This window comes from Drosophila rhopaloa, unplaced genomic scaffold, assembly GCF_018152115.1.
Source record: "Drosophila rhopaloa isolate 14029-0021.01 unplaced genomic scaffold, ASM1815211v1 contig_150, whole genome shotgun sequence".
Lineage (NCBI taxonomy): Eukaryota > Metazoa > Arthropoda > Insecta > Diptera > Drosophilidae > Drosophila > Drosophila rhopaloa.
The window spans coordinates 1,396,294-1,414,357 of record NW_025335029.1 but is presented as its reverse complement, the minus strand read 5'-3'; the positions used below and the strand labels follow the sequence as shown (position 1 = coordinate 1,414,357).

The following is an 18,064-nucleotide window of genomic DNA, read 5'->3' as shown; positions in this document are numbered from 1 at the left end:
CGTGTAGCATTTGCCAGTTCCTGTCGAACTGTGCCCCAAATCAAGTCATAACAAAAAGTACTGCCCAAGTCCTCCGAAATCCCCTCCAACCCAGTAAGTGATCAAGGACACAGCTTGACACAGCACTGACTTTGGGGTGCCTCAAAGGTGCAAAATAATAAAAGTCTATTACTCGCGTATATATGGAAATCAAAATGCACATTTGTATATGTATATATAGACGAATATGATAAATAATACCAAGGCGTAGTCATTGCCGTAGGACTGCCTGCTATCCAGATCCACCTACGCCGTATTTGTTTCTATTCCGCTCCACTGTTCCTACTGCTGCAGCTGTTGCTTGAGATTCTCGGCGAGCGATTTGCCAGTGTCCAGGGGCACCACTATATTTCGCAGACTATCGATGCTGTTGCGCAGCTTGGTGGCCTGGAATTTGCTGGGCAACTTCGGTGACCCTCCCACCGAGGCAAATGCAAAGGTCTTGTACTCCTGGGCAGCCATAATGGGGACCAAAAGAATCGGATTTAGTATGTTATATACACGGGGTTTTATTTGCAACGCAAAATATCAATAAAATCATAAGCAAACCGGGTTCAGGAAGCTAACAGAAACAGCAGGAAGGTTCAATGCCTGTGTAGAGTCAACTAAATAAAGGTTCTTCATATATGTCATAATGTGAGGGAGGCGCGTATATAAATTAAACAATGATAAGTAATGGTTGGGTATTCCAGAGAGCTTAAAATATTTCGACAACAATTCTGGAGCTCAGCTCGCGGGCTGATTACCCTTATCTTAAAAATAGAAATTATACATACAAAAACTTAAAAATAAGCTGTGCACGTTTTTGTCATGAATCACTGGTCCCTAAGTTACCTGATTGCCGCTGGGGGAGCTGGCCTCGCTAAGGGCCGTGGGCGCCTGGCCCATGTAGGATTGGAATGTGGGCGTGGGTCCGCCACTGCCATTATCCCGATGGCCGCCACGGGTTGTCACCTTCTCCTGCAGCGAGTTGAAGGTCTTCGAGAGCCATGGTTGCCAGCTGTTGCGGTTGCTCTGCAGTTCACTGAGCGTATTGCTGAGCTGATGATTCAGGTCCTGGTTCTTGCATTCTGCCTCCACTTGGGCAAGTTTGGCCTGCGCAAGCTCCAACTCCAGTTCACGGATGCGCTGCGACGCAGCGTTCAGAGGATCTAGCGGGCCCAGAGGGTGCTCATTGGCATTCCGCATGGCATCTGTTTGCCGCCTGGAGTTTCCACCATCCGACTTGGCATTGTCGTTGCCGGCGTCGATCTTCTGCTGACAGTCCTTGCAATTGGAAACCATGTGCTGAACAGCGACAAAGATAAAATATTACATATTTGGGATTTCGTGGAAATATTTCTTGACAACCTACCATGACCTTGCTCAGAGTCTCACTCAGCGTGTTCATGTCCTGCTCCTGGCGCTGTATTATCTGCTTGTATTCCTGTATAATGCCTGTGTGCTTCTTTTCCTTATCCACAGCCCGTTCCTTGGCTGAGGTTAGCTGTTTGTTTAGCGCATCTATTTCCGACTGCATCTTGCGCCTTTCCTCACCGAACCGATTTTCGTAGATCTGGGCCTCTTTCTCGAGACGCTCTTTGTGCTGCTTCTTTAGCAGGAACTCTTCTTCGTACTGCTTCAGTTTTTTGATTTTACGCTCGCAGGCCTGTTTCATCACCTTGCGTGCCTGACTGGAACTGCGGCACTTCTTCGGCAAAGTCACCCGGAAATACTTAAGAATTCCCTCAAAATCAAGCAGCCTCAGATCTGATTCGCAGATTGACAGAAGGGTCACGGCCACCTGGAAGAGCACGGGTAGCCCGTCCAGCAGAAAAACATCCAGCACATGGAACACGAAGCACAGCGGGAAGCGTGCTGTATACAAAGTTAGGAACCACTGGGAGGCGTACATGTGTGTCTCAATGCCGCATGCTGTGAAGTGCTCGTGCAGCTTGGGCAGCTGGTCCTTGATCAAACGCTCCAGTTGGTAAAGACGCAGATAAAGGACCTCGAATCCCGCCTTGTACAGATCACGGAGGCCATAGTCGTACATCAAGGCCACCAAAACACAGAACGCATCCTCTTCAGGCATCTTAAAAATGTGTTTTATAAAAAGTTAGTATATTCGGAGGTAGTGGTCCCACTTCAGTATAAACTCACATGAAGCAGCAGACTGGCTGCAATGAAACTCAAGCCCTGGCAATAGCCGACCTCGCTGTCGTGCACCGCATACGCCTTGGACACCTTGAAAAGAGCGTCCTGACCCGAGCCACCAGTCTCCTTGAAGCATTTGTGCGCCGGAAAAGTGCGATGAATGTCCCGCTGGATAACGGTCTCACACTTGGTTTCCTGCAAGAAAATATCAAATTAATTTTGCTCTATGAGGGATAGGTAATCAACACACTTTGGTGATAAGGATCTTGTACTCCAGTCCAGTCTCTAGTCGGCCTTCGACGTTGGCCAACTTTTGCCAGATCTTTTCACGTAGGGCCTCTGGAACACCGAGACGAACTAAGGGCGCCAAGTTCTTGGGCCTCTTCTCGCCGTCCCACTCCCGCAGAATGGGATCCCACTCGTCCAGCGTGTCCTGCGAGCAGTCCTTGGACACTTCACCAGTGCCACTCAGCAGCGGTTCATCTCCATCACTACTGTAATCCGAGGGACAATCATCCTCAATCGAGGCAATGGACGAACTGCGCACTATGCGCGATAAATTATTCATGCCCATCTTGAGCAGCGAGGAAGAGCTCTGCTGGTGGCCCGCCTGCTCCGTGATCTCCTCCGAAGGATCAATGCTGTTTACTTTCCAGTTAGACTCGTCTGTACGCTTGAGATGCAAATAGAAGCGTAGCGTCATCGGTCGTTTTGACATGAAGTGATCCATAATGCGCATTTCGCTGGCCGACTGAATGGTCACTGGGGTCTCGATGACGAACCTAACTGGTTCCAGAATGCGACGCATCACTATGTCCACGGCCACGGTGAGATTGGTCTTGGACGACTCAAGATTTAACTGCTCAAAGGCCTTCTCCTGCGCTTTCCACTCAGCTCGAATGGTATAGGGTAAGGTGGAGTTCTGCTGGGAGTTGCTGTCTGATTCAGTAGTTACTCCTCCTGTTCCACCTGAAGGTTGGTAACCCATGTTGTGCATGTCAATCAGATGCATGTCCTTCTGGACGACTAGTTTCCCAGGCGCCACTAGGACTCCAAAACATCGTTCGATATGTAATGGTTGAAGAATATTCGACGGAGTCTGTTTCACGGTGATGCACACCTCTTTATCTGTGTTCGCCCGGAGCTTAAAGCATCCTCTATCTCGCGGAACTGGGGCATACGAGTTCTTTGCAACCCTCTCGCGAATCTCCAAGGATACTATGAACTCATAGCCGGCCGTGTTCAAAGGATTCCCGCTCACATCGGACGTCACTGAATTGGCCATGTCCACGGCCGAGTTGAGGCTGCAACTCATGCTGGCCGGATAAGTCTGGAATGCCTTCTGGAAGCAGGCTTTGAAAAAATTTTAAATAATCAGCGGGTGAAATCACTGTTTGCAAAGTTGATGATCTGACTCACCACTGACTTGGTTGACCGCCTCGGGAATATGGCACCGAAATACATGGCACTGAAATAAAGCATCCCCATGTAGCCAAGTGAATGCAAAGCACCCGTTCTCCACCGTGTCCACAGGCCCACGATAGTAAAGGATAATGCTGGATATCTCGTAGGTGGCAATAATCGTATTGCTCTCCGCATCGTGGAGGCTATAAGAGGTGCATGATATCGTTCAGTGAGTCACTCTAGGGGCATTAATAACTTTACTCACACCACCAGGCCATCCGAGCAATTGGGAATGCTCACGGTGATCTTCAGGCCCACCGATTTGGAGCCACTGTTCAGCTCGCCCATGATGCGATAGACCTCCGTTTCGGATTTGGGGGCATTGATGTTAGCTGCGCCCAGGTAAGTGACTCCGGAGAATATGGTACAGCCCTGATCGATCTCAGAAACTGTAAAAATAAATTATGACATGTATTCATATTTATTGTGTTCATATTTGTGTGTTTAAAGTGGTTGTTATGCAAATGTGTTTAATTTCGGTATGATTCAAAATTAAAAAAAAAAGTAAAAAATGTAACCAGAAGCTTTCTACAAATTCAAGAATGTGTAGCTTTGGTTCTTCGGCAAGTCGAAGCTTATATACCCTTGCAAATATTATATCTTCTACAAAACGACTATATTTCGAATTTTATGCGTATATGTATCAGTGGCGGATCTAGGGTTGCTGGCGCCCGGGGAGTATTTTAAGTGTAAATAGGTTATTAATTATTAAAAGCTTATATGTTTGAAGAATTGTATTTCATATCGATTCTTTTGTCAGTTACAACGGAAAAAAACATTATTATTTGTGTTTTTGCAAGACAAAAAAATATTACTTTTAGAATATAACTTTTCTGGCCTTGATTGCCGCAAATTCAGCAATAATATCATTGTAGTCGAGTGATGCTGCTACTTCATTTTCGATAGATAGTATAGCTAAATTTAACAGCCTGTCTTGGTTCATGGTTGTGCGGAGATAAGATTTTATCAATTTCAGTTTACTGAATGATTGCTCACACGAAGCCACGGACAATGGTAGAGTCAGAAAAATTTTCAATGCCGTCACAAGTGTTTTGTACGCCTCTAACCTCAACGATGAAATATACAATAGTATTCCTTTTGGAGTGAGATCAAGACTTTCTCCCTTTTTATTGGCCCTTTTCAGAAGAAAATGACATCTTTGATATCGTGATACAATTCATGGTATGGAATTAAATCATTAGAATAAATTTCAGCTAATGATTTCGGTGTGTTGTTTTTTTGTCCGGATTTTTTTGAACTGGGCACCACTTGGTTTATTCGTTTCATTTTTGTGTTTTCCACGCCTAATTTGAAATAGTAGAAATATATTTTTAGAACATCAATAATAAATAACATCATTGATAAATAACAGCGAAGCATAAGTACCTTGATTAAATGTTGCAATAGAAAAACACTGCCTTGATTAGAATGTATGTAAACAAACGCGCTCTTAACAAGAAAGTTTATAATGACGTTTCGAGCGTCCCTTTTCCTTTTGATCACATCATAAAACACTTACACTTGTATTCTATAGGGAGCGTTACATGCGCAGCGCCGCGGGAAAATATGAATTCTCGAAACATATATTGCTAGTCGGACCCGATTTGGCGCCTCTTAGATTTGGCGCCCGGGGCGCTGCCCTTTCGACCCCCCCTAGATCCGCCCCTGATATGTATAAAAACATTCTTTCATATGGCAGCCATGGCATTGGCAATAGAAATAAGACATTTGGGAAAGTTTTATCCAGATATGTAGCTTTAAAACTGAAAGAATAGTTCGCCTAGTTCAAAAATATATCGTCTTCACTGCGAAGACTGAACTTATAGTACGTCCTGTAAGGGTTTAAAAATGAAACCAGTGGTCTTTGAGATAATTGTTCAACATTAACATATTTCAGAAAAAGCACTTTGAAAGTTTCTAGGAATTACTAACCCGAAATCGCTTGGTAACACGAATTTGTTCTTTTCAGAATTTTAAAGTAAAATCGTTAAAGATAACACCGATTTCCGAGATTAAAATATATTAAAGTTACCCACTCACCCTCCTCGTCGGTGGTATCGCCCTTTTCCGGCTTCATGGCATCCTGCTTCTCCTCCACGCAGGCGGGACTGGCGTCTATGCAGTCGTAGAACACCGAGTGGCCCACTCTATTCGAACTGGAGGCATCGTCCAGGGTCTCCTCGCTCTTGGGCGAGAACAGGGTGCAGGGGAAACGCATCTCGGGATCGGCAGACCTCCCGCCGGAGCCCGTAAGCGGTAAGGTTAGGGACTTTTGCTGGTTGCTCGGGAGACGTTGCGTGATCTTCTCCCCAGTGGCAGCTGCAAAATATGTCAATTGACAATTACGCGACGAGCAATAACAAGAAACGAGTTGTGTGTACTTTTGTTTAAGGAAAGTATTATTATTCTGTTTGTTTGTCGCTTGTTTCCATGACAGCGAAGCACTGCGGCTTTGCCCCGATAAGATTGCAATGGCTTGTGCTTAGCTATCGAATGGTGTTTTCAATTCTGGAGCGACGATGTGTACACAGCTGACGCTGGGCAGCGACTGAGTTTAGTTCAGGGAACCCATTGAAAACCGCTTCCACCCTCAGTTGTGGTTCAGTACTCACCTACGCCGCGTTCCAGCTCCAGATCTCTTAGAGCGTCCGTCATCTCGTGCTGCATGTCGCTCAGGTTGCGATTGTGGGCCATGTGCAGCGTGGGCGAGCGATCTCCTCCAGCCTCGGGGGAGGAAAGGGCCAGAGCACTCAAGGAAGTGGGTGGTTTGCTTCCCTCCTCCGGCTTAATCCTCTCCTGGTTGACCACCTGCTTCACCTGCTCCATGGGACTGGCCACATTGCTGTCGGTCACTATTTCATACTCCCCGCTGGTCGTTATCGAGGATTCCGAGGACTTGGTGCTGAGATTGTCATCCATTCCGAACACTCAAGGTTGCCGTTGCCTTAGGTCCGCGGACTCCAAAATAGTTAGCTCTTTGTTGTGTGCGAGTTTCTGATTTTCTTTATTCGTAAGCCCTATGAATTGCGCATTTTCAGGGCAGGTAAACAAATCAATTTCTACTCCAAGGCCGCGGCGCTCGCTTTTTATAGATTTCTGTTTTAATTTGTCCAATTTTCAGCGGAGTCGCATTGTTTGGCTTGGTTCCGCCGTAAATCGATGACGAATCGGCACGGTTTTGTTGGGTTTTTGGGGGCGTACTCATACGCGCATGTATGTCACACAGCGCCCACTTCGCGCGGGGGGCGTGTCAAAGAGGGGTGGTGGTCGGTAGGGTCGGCGGGGTCAACAGTTTGCTGCCGTCGCCTTGCGATCGGATTCCTATGAATTTATCGTTAAAAGGAGTCGCCTTAACTGTTTTTTAACAACGTTTGAGTTTCTATTTAATGGCTAACACTCTGCGAAACCGTGTCACATTGTTTTAACCCCGTTTAGTTGCGTTTTTCACGGGCTTTTCATTAATTTTCATGCGATTTTTCCTCTGTTTTGTTTACATATTTTTCAGCTAGTGCTGGTCAACAGCAAGTCGAGATTTGGGGCTACCTATCGATAGGGAACAGCTGTTAAGCGTTGTACAGTACTTTTCATTACTGGTGTTGGAAAACAACTATTAATAGGATCGATTATTAGCAGTTTATAAAAATTAATAGGGGTAGTCTGGATACAGGTTGGCTTTTAAATTTTAAAGTGTATATTGATGGTGTCTTATTTAAGATTAGTATTGCAGTAGGTGAGTGACTGATTGCGATTTTTACCGCTGCTTTTTAAATTATTCAATACAGATTAAACTTTTCCTTTAGAATCTAATTATTATCTAGAACTGTTAGTTTTAAACTAAATCAAACCTAGCAGGTTCTTTCGTTTTTAAAGCTCATTCAAAATAAGTCCCTTGCATGAAGAAACAACAAAATCAAACAAAATAATTTTAATTAAAAGCAAGTTGAGCTCGATTCTTAGTTCTATCGGACAAGTGCCATCACTCTCTTCATAACACTTTGAGCATTTGCCAACACTGCCCTACAACACTACCGCGCGTGCAGGAAAAAAACGTGCGCGTTTATTCGTCGCATTTTGTGTAGATTTTTCCTAAATTCCGGGTTTTCCTGCCTCTGAATCCGACTCCCCAAAGATGTGGCCTCGATTTGGCATCAAGATTGGCAACAGCACGCTCTGCATCGCCCACGTGCGCGCGGACGGCAAGGCGGAGGTGATCGCCAACAAACAGGGCGACCGGGTGTCTCAGGCGTGCCTTCTCTGGGACGGTGTCTCAGAGATCGAATGTGGCCTCACGGCCAAGCAGAAGATGGCCACGCGTCCGCGCCAGGCGGTGGCCCACAGCTTCCAACTCCTGCAGCCCAAGGAACAGCTCACCGAGGAGAAACTGGCTAGTGCGCTGCGGGAAATCCCCTGCGATTTTGACAAGGAGGAACTGGTGTTCCGCATGGAGCACACGGTGCCCTCCGAAAAGGAGGACCAGGACGACCGGGTGGTGACCAAGGACCTTAGCGCCTACCAGGTGACGGTGGAGCTGCTGCGCGCCGAACTGGAGCTGGCCCATCAATACCACACGGACGGGGAACAGGCGCCCATCGCCGTCCTGTCCATACCAAGCTACTATCCCGCGCCGGCCTACAAACTGTTAGCGGAAGCTGCCCAAACCGCCGGCTTCCACGTGGCCCAGATCATTGCCGAACCCACGGCTGCGGTTCTGGGTTACAGCATCGGTGAGGAGCAAGAGGAGCAGCGCCGACATGTGCTGACCATCAAGTGCGGTGGCCTGTACAGCGATATTGCCTTCTACGCCGTCCAAAACGGACTGTTCGTTCAGCTGGCCACCTTCGGACCCTTCCCCATCGGTGGCCGCCAATTCACCGAGGCCTTGGTGCAGTTCATCTGCGAAGAGTTCCGCCGCAAGTACAAGCTAGATCCCCACGAGTCTCGTCGCTCGATTGCCAAGATCCGCACCGCCGCCGCCAACTGCAAGCACATCCTGACCACGATGCCCTCCACGCAATTGTATATTGATTCTCTAATGGACGGCGTTGACTTCAATGCCCAGATGTCGCGCGCTCGCTTTGAGAGCCTTATCCAGCCGGTGATCAACAACCTCATCCAACAGCTTGGCGAGTGTGTGGAGCAGGCGCAAAAGGAGCACCCCGGATTGAGTACCATCGATGATATCGTGCTACTCGGGGCCACCATGCAGATCCCCAAGCTCCAGGCGGCCGTGGGCGCTCGTTTTCCGGACGCCAAGCTCCACAACAGTCATTCGGCCGATGAGGTGGTGGCCATCGGCTGCGCCCGCCAGGCAGTCTGCTTGATTGAACCGCTCGAACAGCAGCTCCACAAGGACGACAACTGTTTGGTAGCCGAGGATGATCTGTACATTTGGCACGGAAATGACGAGGCCAACGCCAAGTTGGTCCTCGGAAGGGGTAGCGTACTGCCCGCCAAGATACGGATATCACTGCCTCAATCTGAAGAGGGAAAGGGTGCTGAGGGAGACAATGGGGCCGCTTCATTTAAGCTGCGCACCGGAGAGAGCGAGATACTGGCCCGCCTGCCGAACAGCACGACGCCGGAGGATGGTCTCTATCAGCTGGAGGTCGAGGTGGACCTGGACGATAAGGACGGCAACGTGGTGCCGCTGGTGCGATTGCGCTGCATGTGAGGGCCGGAATTCGACCCGGAATCGGTGCGCTGTCGCCTAGTCTATTTATTGTTGCTAGCCTAATGATTACGATACAAACACAAAATAAAAATAAATCCGAGAGCGGCAAACGAGAAAAGAGAAGCTTGTTTAAATATTTATTCAAATTTTATTTCTATCTTAACTCATAAAATTATATTCAAAACTGCAAGCTAGCAGATTTGTGGCTGCGCTCCAGTTTCCGCAGAAACTCCTCGAAAACGACAACGCCCTTGAACATGCTGGTCTTCTTGTGATCCTTGATCCGGCTCTTGTCTTCCGGCGCCTCCATGTAGCCCTTGCTCTTGTCATCAAAAGCGTTGATCTCGTGGAGCAGCTGGGTGATCGTTGGCACCGTGGTGGGATCGAACTTGGCCACGGCACTCACACTGAACGGCACACAAACCTTGCCCGTTGCTGGATGAATGCAAAATGGTGCCTTTAGCAAATGGTTGAATCCCCTGGTGACGTTGATGTCCAAACGAGGATATAGCAGTCCGAGCTGGACTTCTTGCACAATGTTCTTGAGCTTACGACTCCAGGCATTTGCTGTAGAGGTTCTCATGGAGTTGGCGTACTTGGCGAAGCTCTCCCACACGAGTCGCGAGTGGGCTCCATCCTGAAGATTCTTTTGCAGATAAGATTCGAGCTCGCCGCGTGCCATGTCATCGTGGACCATGTTTAGGAGTTTGCTCACTCCCTTGGGCGTTCCGAACAAATTCTGATCCTCCAGTATGATCTCCTCAAACATGGGTTCTGCTATCTTCAAGGCTCTCTTTAAACTATGATGCGGACGATCTCCCATTGGACACCTGGGCGAATTGCTGCCCGAGAAATTGACATAAGTTATGATGTTGAGGTACTCCGCCACGGCAAAGCGACCACGTCCATCCAAGTGACGAGCTTGATGGTCGCATACCCAGCAATGGATACCTCGACGTCCCGAGAAAATCCAAATAATGTGCTCAAAGCCGAAATCCTCGCGCAGAGCTACATCCAAAATCCTGGCAGCCAGCACCATAAACTTCCAGCACTTAAGGCACACCCCAGCTCCCGAGCAACAGGTGCGCACATCATCGTAATCCGTCATATCTATATCGAAGACCAGCTCACGTTGCACGGGTGTCAATCCCCCAGGAACAGTGCGATGGTTCTTGGGTCTGGTGTGCATCACTGGCCCTATATCGATCTTAACAGGATTTCTCGAGCAGATCTCCTTTTCCAACTCAGCCTGGCTTTCAAAACACAGGTAACGAATGTAGATATCGTCCTGAAGAGTAAAGGAAATCTCACGATTGCAGAAGACACCATCTTCAGCTGAAATAAAGAACATTTAGTAAGGGTCTGAAGGGGATTAGAAAAGGATAAACTTACTCAATCCATAAGAAAGCCAGCGGTAGAAGGGCTGGTGAGGAAAGAGGCGTCGGTAGTACACGGGCAGCATGTCCTGCAGGACCTCGGGATTATAGACAGGTACTGCTGCCGCCTGCTGCTGTGGAGTCTGGTTTTCTTGTTCTGTGGCTTGTTCTGGCATTTTTACAGACTGAAAACAAAATCATTTGTTAAATCCAGAAACAAAATCAAAAGTCCATCCAACTTCTTGTCGAAACCTTATATTTATAAATTTTTTTGTTGATTTTTTTCTTTTTCAAAGAGAGATACACGATTGGAGCTTAGAGTACTGAAATATATTAACGACATGCATTTGTTAAAAATACGAGGCTTATTAATTGTCAGTTATGGGTCGAAACAAATCGAATCGAGCTAACACAATGGAATACCGCAGAATGAACCTGGTCAGAGAGTTCGTCCGATGATTGGCTTAGCTTACGATGAAAACATACGTGTATCATGTATATATATTACTATATAATATATGTGTCTACTTTATGCCTAGGTTAGATCATTGTTGTAGCTTAAAGATTAGAGCACGACAGGCGGGCGTTCCCTTGTTCAGCATCATGGAGCAGCGAAGGGAGCCCATCATTCTAGCCCACAGATCTAGGCCACTGTGAGGCGGATGTCCTGCATCTTGTGCTGCTGCCAGGAGTGCGCCGGCTGCCTGGGCGGCGCTGTATTATACAACGTCACTGAGGCGATGTGGCTGTTGGGCATAACCTCGAAGATCAGGTCCTGGTAGCCATAGCAGAAGGTTGATCCGAACGGATTCGCTGTGTTAGTCGAGCTGGCCCTATGCAGCACCACAGGCCGTTCTGAGGTGGCCAACGCGCTGCTGATCTCATCCCACTTGGTGTAGGCGCTTATATTCACATGGTCCTGCTTTGTTGGCGTCACCAGGTCTTGTCCACTATCGCTCATCGACGGACGATCCGCCTGGAGCAGGAACTCGAACTCGCAGCGATGGTACATGTTGAAGTTGAAGTGCCCAGGATAGTTGGTGTGCAGTATGAACTTCTTGCAGGTCTGCGTCCTGGCATCGAACAGCACATCGATGCCCAGCGTGAAGTAGTTGAAGAAGATGTCGCTCCGCTTGCTCTGCGCTTGCCGATTTACACTCGAGCTGTGTATCTTCATCTTATCCTCGCTCTTGAAGAAGATGCGATTGGGTGCACCCAAACTAGTGGCCACATCCTCGCAGCTGTCGCCAAAGAGCAGCTCCCGCTTGAAACACTGGCGACGTGGTTCTAAGGCTCTGCCGGAACCCTCCGTAAAGAGCTTCAGCTTCAGGCCCTTCGTGTGACCAAAGGAGGTGCGCAGTACCGCGGCCGATTCCAAGTACATCTGTCGGTGATAGCAGGCCAGCGGCAGAGATGGAGCCCTATTCTCCGCCACATTGCTGCCCGCGTAGAGGGACATCTTGGACACGACGGGCGAGGCTCCATTCAGGAAGACAAGGGAGCCCAGTCCATGGGCATAGCCCGAGTGCAATTTGTTGTCCACCGGGAAGTAGAAACTCAGCCCGCGGAAGTGGAGGGCAAATAGCTGCTTGGCGGCATCGTAAACACCCGGATGGGTTGCTCCGAAAGAGTGCTCGATTTGCTCGATGCTTGGCAGGACTTCCGGGGAGTTGAAGTAGGCTACACCATACCGCAGCTTCACAAGTTTCATGTTGAAAACCTCGATGGTCTTAAGACGCTGGATCACGGGATCGAAGATCAGACGAACGCCATCCTGTGGCAGGTTTATGATGATGTCCACGCCCAAGGGATTGGTGTCCGAGTACAGGACCTGGACTCCCTTGATGATGCCCGCCTGCGACTTTATTATGGCGATGGCCTGCGAGAAGTGCATGCCCAGCACGAATTCCCAGGCATCGCAGCGCAGGGAATTCTCCGGCAGGATCTCCAGATCTAGCATTATTCCTGGTTTTTGTAGAACGATCTTTGTTTGTTATTGTTTGTGTCTGCGAATCACGAACCCACTGACCTTGATATGTGAAATCAGCTGCGGATTGCGAATATATTTAAACGAATATATACGCAATTAATGCCCAAGTGTATTTTGTGCTATTATTTTAGCACTTTCTGTTTTTTGTTTGCTTTTGAGTTCCTGTTTTTGGTAGTTACGCTCTTGTTTATTTTTATGCAGTTACGCAATGATCGTAAAATTGCTTAACTTGTGGTATTTTAACTTCTTGACGTGCCCTTTGGCGCAGCGTTTAATCGTATTGTTTTCTTCTAAAAATTCGGACAAAGGCAAAATGCGCAGCAGAAAAAATGAGATAATAACAAATAATGGCGTTGCCGGATCGCCACAGGCAGCTGATTTGCGAAATTGCAAAACAAATGGGGTGTGGTTTTATCGCAACATTAACAATCTTGAAAACTTAATTATTACATTTGTCTATAAAATAAGTAAATAACTTAAAAGGAAAATCTACTTATGCATATATTTCATACTTATGTTTAATTCGATCACCGCATCTGGCAACGCTGTGTGAGCATGCAACAGCTGTTTCTATATTTTCGCGCGCTTTTTATAAGAGCCCTGAAGTGAACTTAGAAACTTACTTGTTCGGTTTAACAGGAATGTTTATAAATATCCTTCAACTTCCTCCGACTAATTAAGGCTTAAAGTTTCACTGGCACTACTTTTGCCTATTTAATAAGGTCCATTTATCAAAAAAACAAGCGTTTTTGCAAGACACCACTGAGACCTTGCTTATAGACAACAACTGATAACTGCCAACACTACTTCCTCTACGCTTACCAACACTAAATAAACATACTTGGCGGAATTTGGAATATTTTTGTTTATGTACTTACAGCCCACTTTTTGCTTAAAACTATATAAGACATATAAAAACATCACTAGCAAACAATTTCATGTTATCAGACACTTTGAATTCCGTCTTCAGGACACGTGGAACCGCATTTGGGACAGCCGAAACTGGCATCCGTTAAAATATTGGCACTCAAACAATAATAACAATAGATATGACCACAGCCCATGTGGTGAGGCAATGTGGGTCGCTCGCCGCAGAAGGTGCAGGTGGTGCTTAAGGTCATCTGTGGGGCCAGAAGCGCAACTCCATCTCCGCCAGTCTCCAGCCGACGTCCAGAAATCGCCTGTCCAAAGGTCCAGGATTTCAGTACCCTTTGCAGCTTACGGAAATTGATGATGGGCAGCACCAGACCCAGAATTTCCTGTAGAATTAGGTCAATTATAAAGGAATACTAGTTTATCTAAACAACACCCACCATAAATCCTCCCCAGAGCAACTCCCTCGTCAGGTACTTGTAGCCTATGTCCCTCCTCTGATTGTTCCGCAGACTAATGTAGTCCAATCCTAAAAGATAGTCCACCAGAGTGGGTTTTCGGCCTGTCTTCAGGAACCGAAAGTAGTTGAGGATGTTAAGGACCAGGGCACTGTTTTCCGCCCAAGATATAGCTTGGCTGAACCATTCCACGCGCCTAGTCAGACGCCTTTCCTCCCAGCTCTTCACATAGCCCGGCAGAACAGTCAGGACAAAGTGAAGCACCAACCTGGACACGGTAAGCTTTTCAGCATCGTAGGCCAGGACCAGGAGCTGCTGGCCAAAAGTGGAGCATCGCTTGCCAACGGAACCGAACCAAATGGCGGACTGTATGAGCAAATCCAACTCTGGCTGGATTTTGATGAACAAAACAGGCTACGGAATACAGAAGTTATAAGTGGGCCAGGAAAAGCGTTATCTATATACTCACTGATATAGCCTGCAAGTTTTCCAGCAGATTATCGCGTATCAGGCGGGCAATGTCCTTGTTCAAATAAATGGCATCTATCTACAAGGTAAACATGTCTCAAAACGTTGCCTTTAATTCATCAATACCCCCATTTTCAGCTCACCTGATTTACACGTGGTACATATTTGTTTTTCTCCAGCATTTTGTTTATATTTCTGCCTTTGGCTAACTGACCATTGATATATTTTTATTTATCTGTACTCTGCCCTTTCTTATCAACAGTCCATTAGAGGTGTCAATTACAATGGTAATGAACTATCTATTATCGATAAGTTTAGTAGTGCTGGTTAACTAAAAGTAAAAAAGCCGCGCCAATTTGAATTTGCAGAAAATAATGGTATTTGTTTTTTTAATTTTGCTGTAATAAAAAATAGCTAATATATCAATTACCACCAAAACTGAAAGCAACTCCTGCTTTTTTGGATAGATAGGAAGCATTTTCAAGCAGCTTTTCAACGACGACTTATGTAATTTCGATGAAAACAAAAGCAAAACGAAACGCAGAACTCGTTTGAGATCCGGAAAATGTGTCTAACGATGTCTTGTAATTTGTGGTAATTTTGCCTTTTGCCGTTTACGTCTGGAAACGCATAAACCAGTTGGTCAGTTGAGACATTTGGCCATTTGTTTGAGGAGTACAAGTTCAATGATTGGCCCCGACTGCAAATACTATGGCCAGTGGTCGGGTGAGTTTTGATTTTATAAAAAGTACATAATTCACACTTTATTACACAATTTACAATTCGTTCGTTCGATCTCTGAAGACATAAGTATACATTACAGATTATAGATTAAAGATTACAGTTTACAGTTTACAGTCGAGTGATTGGTAAATTCGTCTGAGCAGGTAGTGACTAAGGATCAGTTGAAAGCGGAAGATATACGTAGAAGTTATTCGCTATCACAGAATAAAATACAATATACAAAATGTTAATGAAATGGTCATTGCCACGTTGGGGGAAGAGTCCCCGCTTGTGGTCATTGGCCCGGGTGTGTGCTGATGTCCTAATTACGAGATATGAAGCTGATTCCATGGTCGATCGATGTGGATGCTTGTCCCTCCTCCTAATCCTCATAATCCTCCTCCTACCTTCGGCTGATGAGCAATTTGGCTAACTCTAGTGCGCAGTGCTTCCTGGCTTAGTAGTGGTGCTCGTGCAGCTCCTCGTGGTGGTGCACTGGGGCAGTCTTGTGGACCACGGCGTTGAAGCCATTGTGCTTGTCGGCGGTGTAGTCCACTGTGCGGATGGAACCATCGGGCTCCACCAGCGAGTACTGTCCCTTGACGGTGTCACCATCGCGGGTCTCGTGCTGCGACTTCACGTCTCCGGTGTGGAAGTCATTCACTCCGTACTTGAAGGCGTACTTGGGAGGGGCCTGGGAAAAATTATTATTCAAATATACATTCATAAGTAACAAAATTAATTGACCACACAGTTAAAAAAGTCAAAAAACCCTAGTAATAATCACTGTATCAGCTATTATCCTTTTCTTTAAATTTATAAAATGAGGGAGGTTATATAAAAATAGTTCAGAGATTTTGGAATTTCTGATATACAAATAACTTTTTAAAAAATGATCTTGATCTCCTCTAGTTAATAATTTGTTATTTATAAACCTGTTTTTAATATTCCATGATTTTTGCAATTATTATTAAAAAATTCCGTTCTAATTTAAACAAAATGGAATTAAAACATATGGAAAATGGGAGCTGGTGTAATTTAAAGGGTCATATGCAATTACCAAACCCTTTCTGTCTCAACTCACATAGTAGTCCACATGTTCGTCATGCCCGTGGGACTCGTGGGTCTCGTAGTGGGGCTCGGCGTGGTCGTGGTGTTCGTGGTGCTCGTGGTGTCCGTGCTCCTCGCCCAGCGAGATGCGCTCGATCTGGTGGTGTCCGTACTCGTGGATGGGCTCCGGCTCGTGGTGGGCCAGGTGCTCGTAGCCGTGGCTCTCCTCGTAATACTGGTGCTCCAGCGGATAGGCGAGGCTCAGGCACAGGGCCGAGGCGAAGATCAGATACTGGAAGATTAGATATTCAGGTGCATAATTAACGACTAATTGTTTCCGTTGGCGGAGTGGAGTTGCAAGTACTGCAATTAGCGGTGGCCAAACTGAGTGGGTGGAAAAGTGAGGGGAAGCCACTGTCGCTATCCATGCAATGTTTGCTTTTAAGGTGAATTTCTGAGGTTTCCCTCTGGCTGGTCTTAATGAATTCATAATCAAGTGTTTGCTGTGGTCGACTGACGCTTTTGTTTGGATTTACGTTTAGTGGTTTCTTTGTGGCTTAACTCCAGACTGTAAATATGTTGGTTAACTCAGAGGGAGTTTATTAAACTAACTTAATTATTTATGCTGTTTCTTTTTCTGGTTACTATAAAAAATTAGTTTAATGTGGGGTTTTTGTCATTAGTTTCTTGTGGTTTCCTTTAAACTCGTAAATACATTTTATTTTGGTTTAAGCTAAATTGTCTTGGGATGGATGTTAAAAGAGCATATTCTTCCTGAAACGTAGGTCCTGTTTACTATAAGAATTGATAGTTAGGAAGTTATATTTATATTTTAAATTTCCTGTGATGAACTCTCAAAATAAGATTCCTTATATTGGTATCTAAATATTGTGTGTAATACAAAAAAAAATAACTTTAAAACCAACCTATCCTGGTCTTAAATCTACATTTTTTGACTATTTGTTTTTTAGGTTCATATTTGACCTTTGATTTATTTGTATTTTAATTATAAATAATTTTAAATCAAAAAATAACATCACTTCCTGAAACTAGTATCCTTTTGAACGCAACACATTTTCAACTTCAGTCAGCACTAATTCACTTGGCTTTAAACAGCACTTGATCCACTGATCATTTTGGTATGTCCTTCAGGACATGTTTGTTGTACAGTTCATTATTCACACTCGATATCCTTAATCCTTGGCTGCTGCTGCTCACCTTGAAGGCCATTTTAGTGTGAATTTGAGTTCGCGTTTGGTTTGGAGATCAGTAGATGACTGCACGCAACGACTTTTCACCACTGAATAATGTAGTTGCAACGAAAATGAGCTGCTTTTATATGGTTAGGAAGAAAGTGAATCGGCTGGCAGCGGTGGATTGGTGGTTCGGTGGATTGGTGGATCGGTGGCTCAAGCAGCGGTGGTTCGAGCGGCGAAGTTGCCGTCTTTGGTGAGCGGAGCGTCTCTTGAGCCAAATGTAAAGCAGTTCAGATGTGGTTGTTGTTTGCCATTGTTTGGGGTTCGATGTTTGCTGCCCCGCTACACTCAGATTAAAAATTCTCGTGATAATCAGAAAACTGATTTAAAATTAATCAAGCAAACATACGAATAACATAGAAGTATTGTAATATAAAGCTTATCAAAATATTGTATAAAATAAAAGGTAAAAAAAGGGGTCCAAATATAATACATTTTTATACCAGTGATACAAAGCAATTTCTCAAAATTATGATTTGAATTTAAGTATCAACAATAATAGTAATTTCTTTTCAAAAAATAACTTAAATATTAAATTTCATACCAATATAAAATGTAGA

The 18,064-nt window shown here is 45.6% G+C and overlaps 6 protein-coding genes across 6 annotated transcripts; 1 reads left to right on the top strand and 5 right to left on the bottom strand.

The window, feature by feature from the left end:
• Window positions 1–3: 3 nt before the first annotated feature.
• On the bottom strand, window positions 4–7,175 carry LOC108050559 (rab GTPase-activating protein 1-like). The gene is made up of 9 exons (XM_017132281.2): window positions 6,252–7,175; window positions 5,680–5,958; window positions 3,845–4,028; window positions 3,595–3,782; window positions 2,426–3,528; window positions 2,182–2,370; window positions 1,394–2,113; window positions 874–1,326; window positions 4–489 (listed from the first exon to the last, which is right to left on the bottom strand). The coding sequence occupies exons 1-9, from the start codon at window positions 6,556–6,558 to the stop codon at window positions 322–324; spliced, it is 3,591 nt and encodes a 1,196-aa protein (XP_016987770.1). The 5' UTR covers window positions 6,559–7,175; the 3' UTR covers window positions 4–321.
• A 446-nt stretch (window positions 7,176–7,621) lies between these two features.
• LOC108050562 (heat shock 70 kDa protein 14) lies at window positions 7,622–9,428 on the top strand. Its single transcript, XM_017132288.2, has one exon. The coding sequence runs from the start codon at window positions 7,769–7,771 to the stop codon at window positions 9,308–9,310; it is 1,542 nt and encodes a 513-aa protein (XP_016987777.1). The 5' UTR covers window positions 7,622–7,768; the 3' UTR covers window positions 9,311–9,428.
• Window positions 9,429–9,434: 6 nt separating this feature from the next.
• LOC108050563 (DNA primase small subunit) lies at window positions 9,435–13,490 on the bottom strand. The gene is made up of 3 exons (XM_017132289.2): window positions 13,300–13,490; window positions 10,703–10,871; window positions 9,435–10,645 (listed from the first exon to the last, which is right to left on the bottom strand). Exons 2-3 carry the CDS (start codon window positions 10,860–10,862, stop codon window positions 9,489–9,491), a joined length of 1,317 nt encoding a protein of 438 aa, XP_016987778.1. The 5' UTR covers window positions 10,863–10,871; window positions 13,300–13,490; the 3' UTR covers window positions 9,435–9,488.
• On the bottom strand, window positions 10,926–13,020 carry LOC108050564 (PHAF1 protein CG7083). Its single transcript, XM_017132290.2, has 2 exons — window positions 12,716–13,020; window positions 10,926–12,651 (listed from the first exon to the last, which is right to left on the bottom strand). The coding sequence occupies exon 2, from the start codon at window positions 12,644–12,646 to the stop codon at window positions 11,330–11,332; it is 1,317 nt and encodes a 438-aa protein (XP_016987779.1). The 5' UTR covers window positions 12,647–12,651; window positions 12,716–13,020; the 3' UTR covers window positions 10,926–11,329.
• A 43-nt stretch (window positions 13,491–13,533) lies between the features above and the next one.
• Window positions 13,534–14,747, bottom strand: LOC108050565 (peroxisome biogenesis factor 2). The gene is made up of 4 exons (XM_017132291.2): window positions 14,619–14,747; window positions 14,477–14,554; window positions 13,990–14,421; window positions 13,534–13,935 (listed from the first exon to the last, which is right to left on the bottom strand). Exons 1-4 carry the CDS (start codon window positions 14,655–14,657, stop codon window positions 13,621–13,623), a joined length of 864 nt encoding a protein of 287 aa, XP_016987780.1. The 5' UTR covers window positions 14,658–14,747; the 3' UTR covers window positions 13,534–13,620.
• Window positions 14,748–15,212: 465 nt separating this feature from the next.
• Window positions 15,213–17,546, bottom strand: LOC108050552 (histidine-rich glycoprotein). Its single transcript, XM_017132271.1, has 3 exons — window positions 17,467–17,546; window positions 16,283–16,540; window positions 15,213–15,892 (listed from the first exon to the last, which is right to left on the bottom strand). The coding sequence occupies exons 1-3, from the start codon at window positions 17,476–17,478 to the stop codon at window positions 15,656–15,658; spliced, it is 507 nt and encodes a 168-aa protein (XP_016987760.1). The 5' UTR covers window positions 17,479–17,546; the 3' UTR covers window positions 15,213–15,655.
• Window positions 17,547–18,064: the final 518 nt, after the last annotated feature.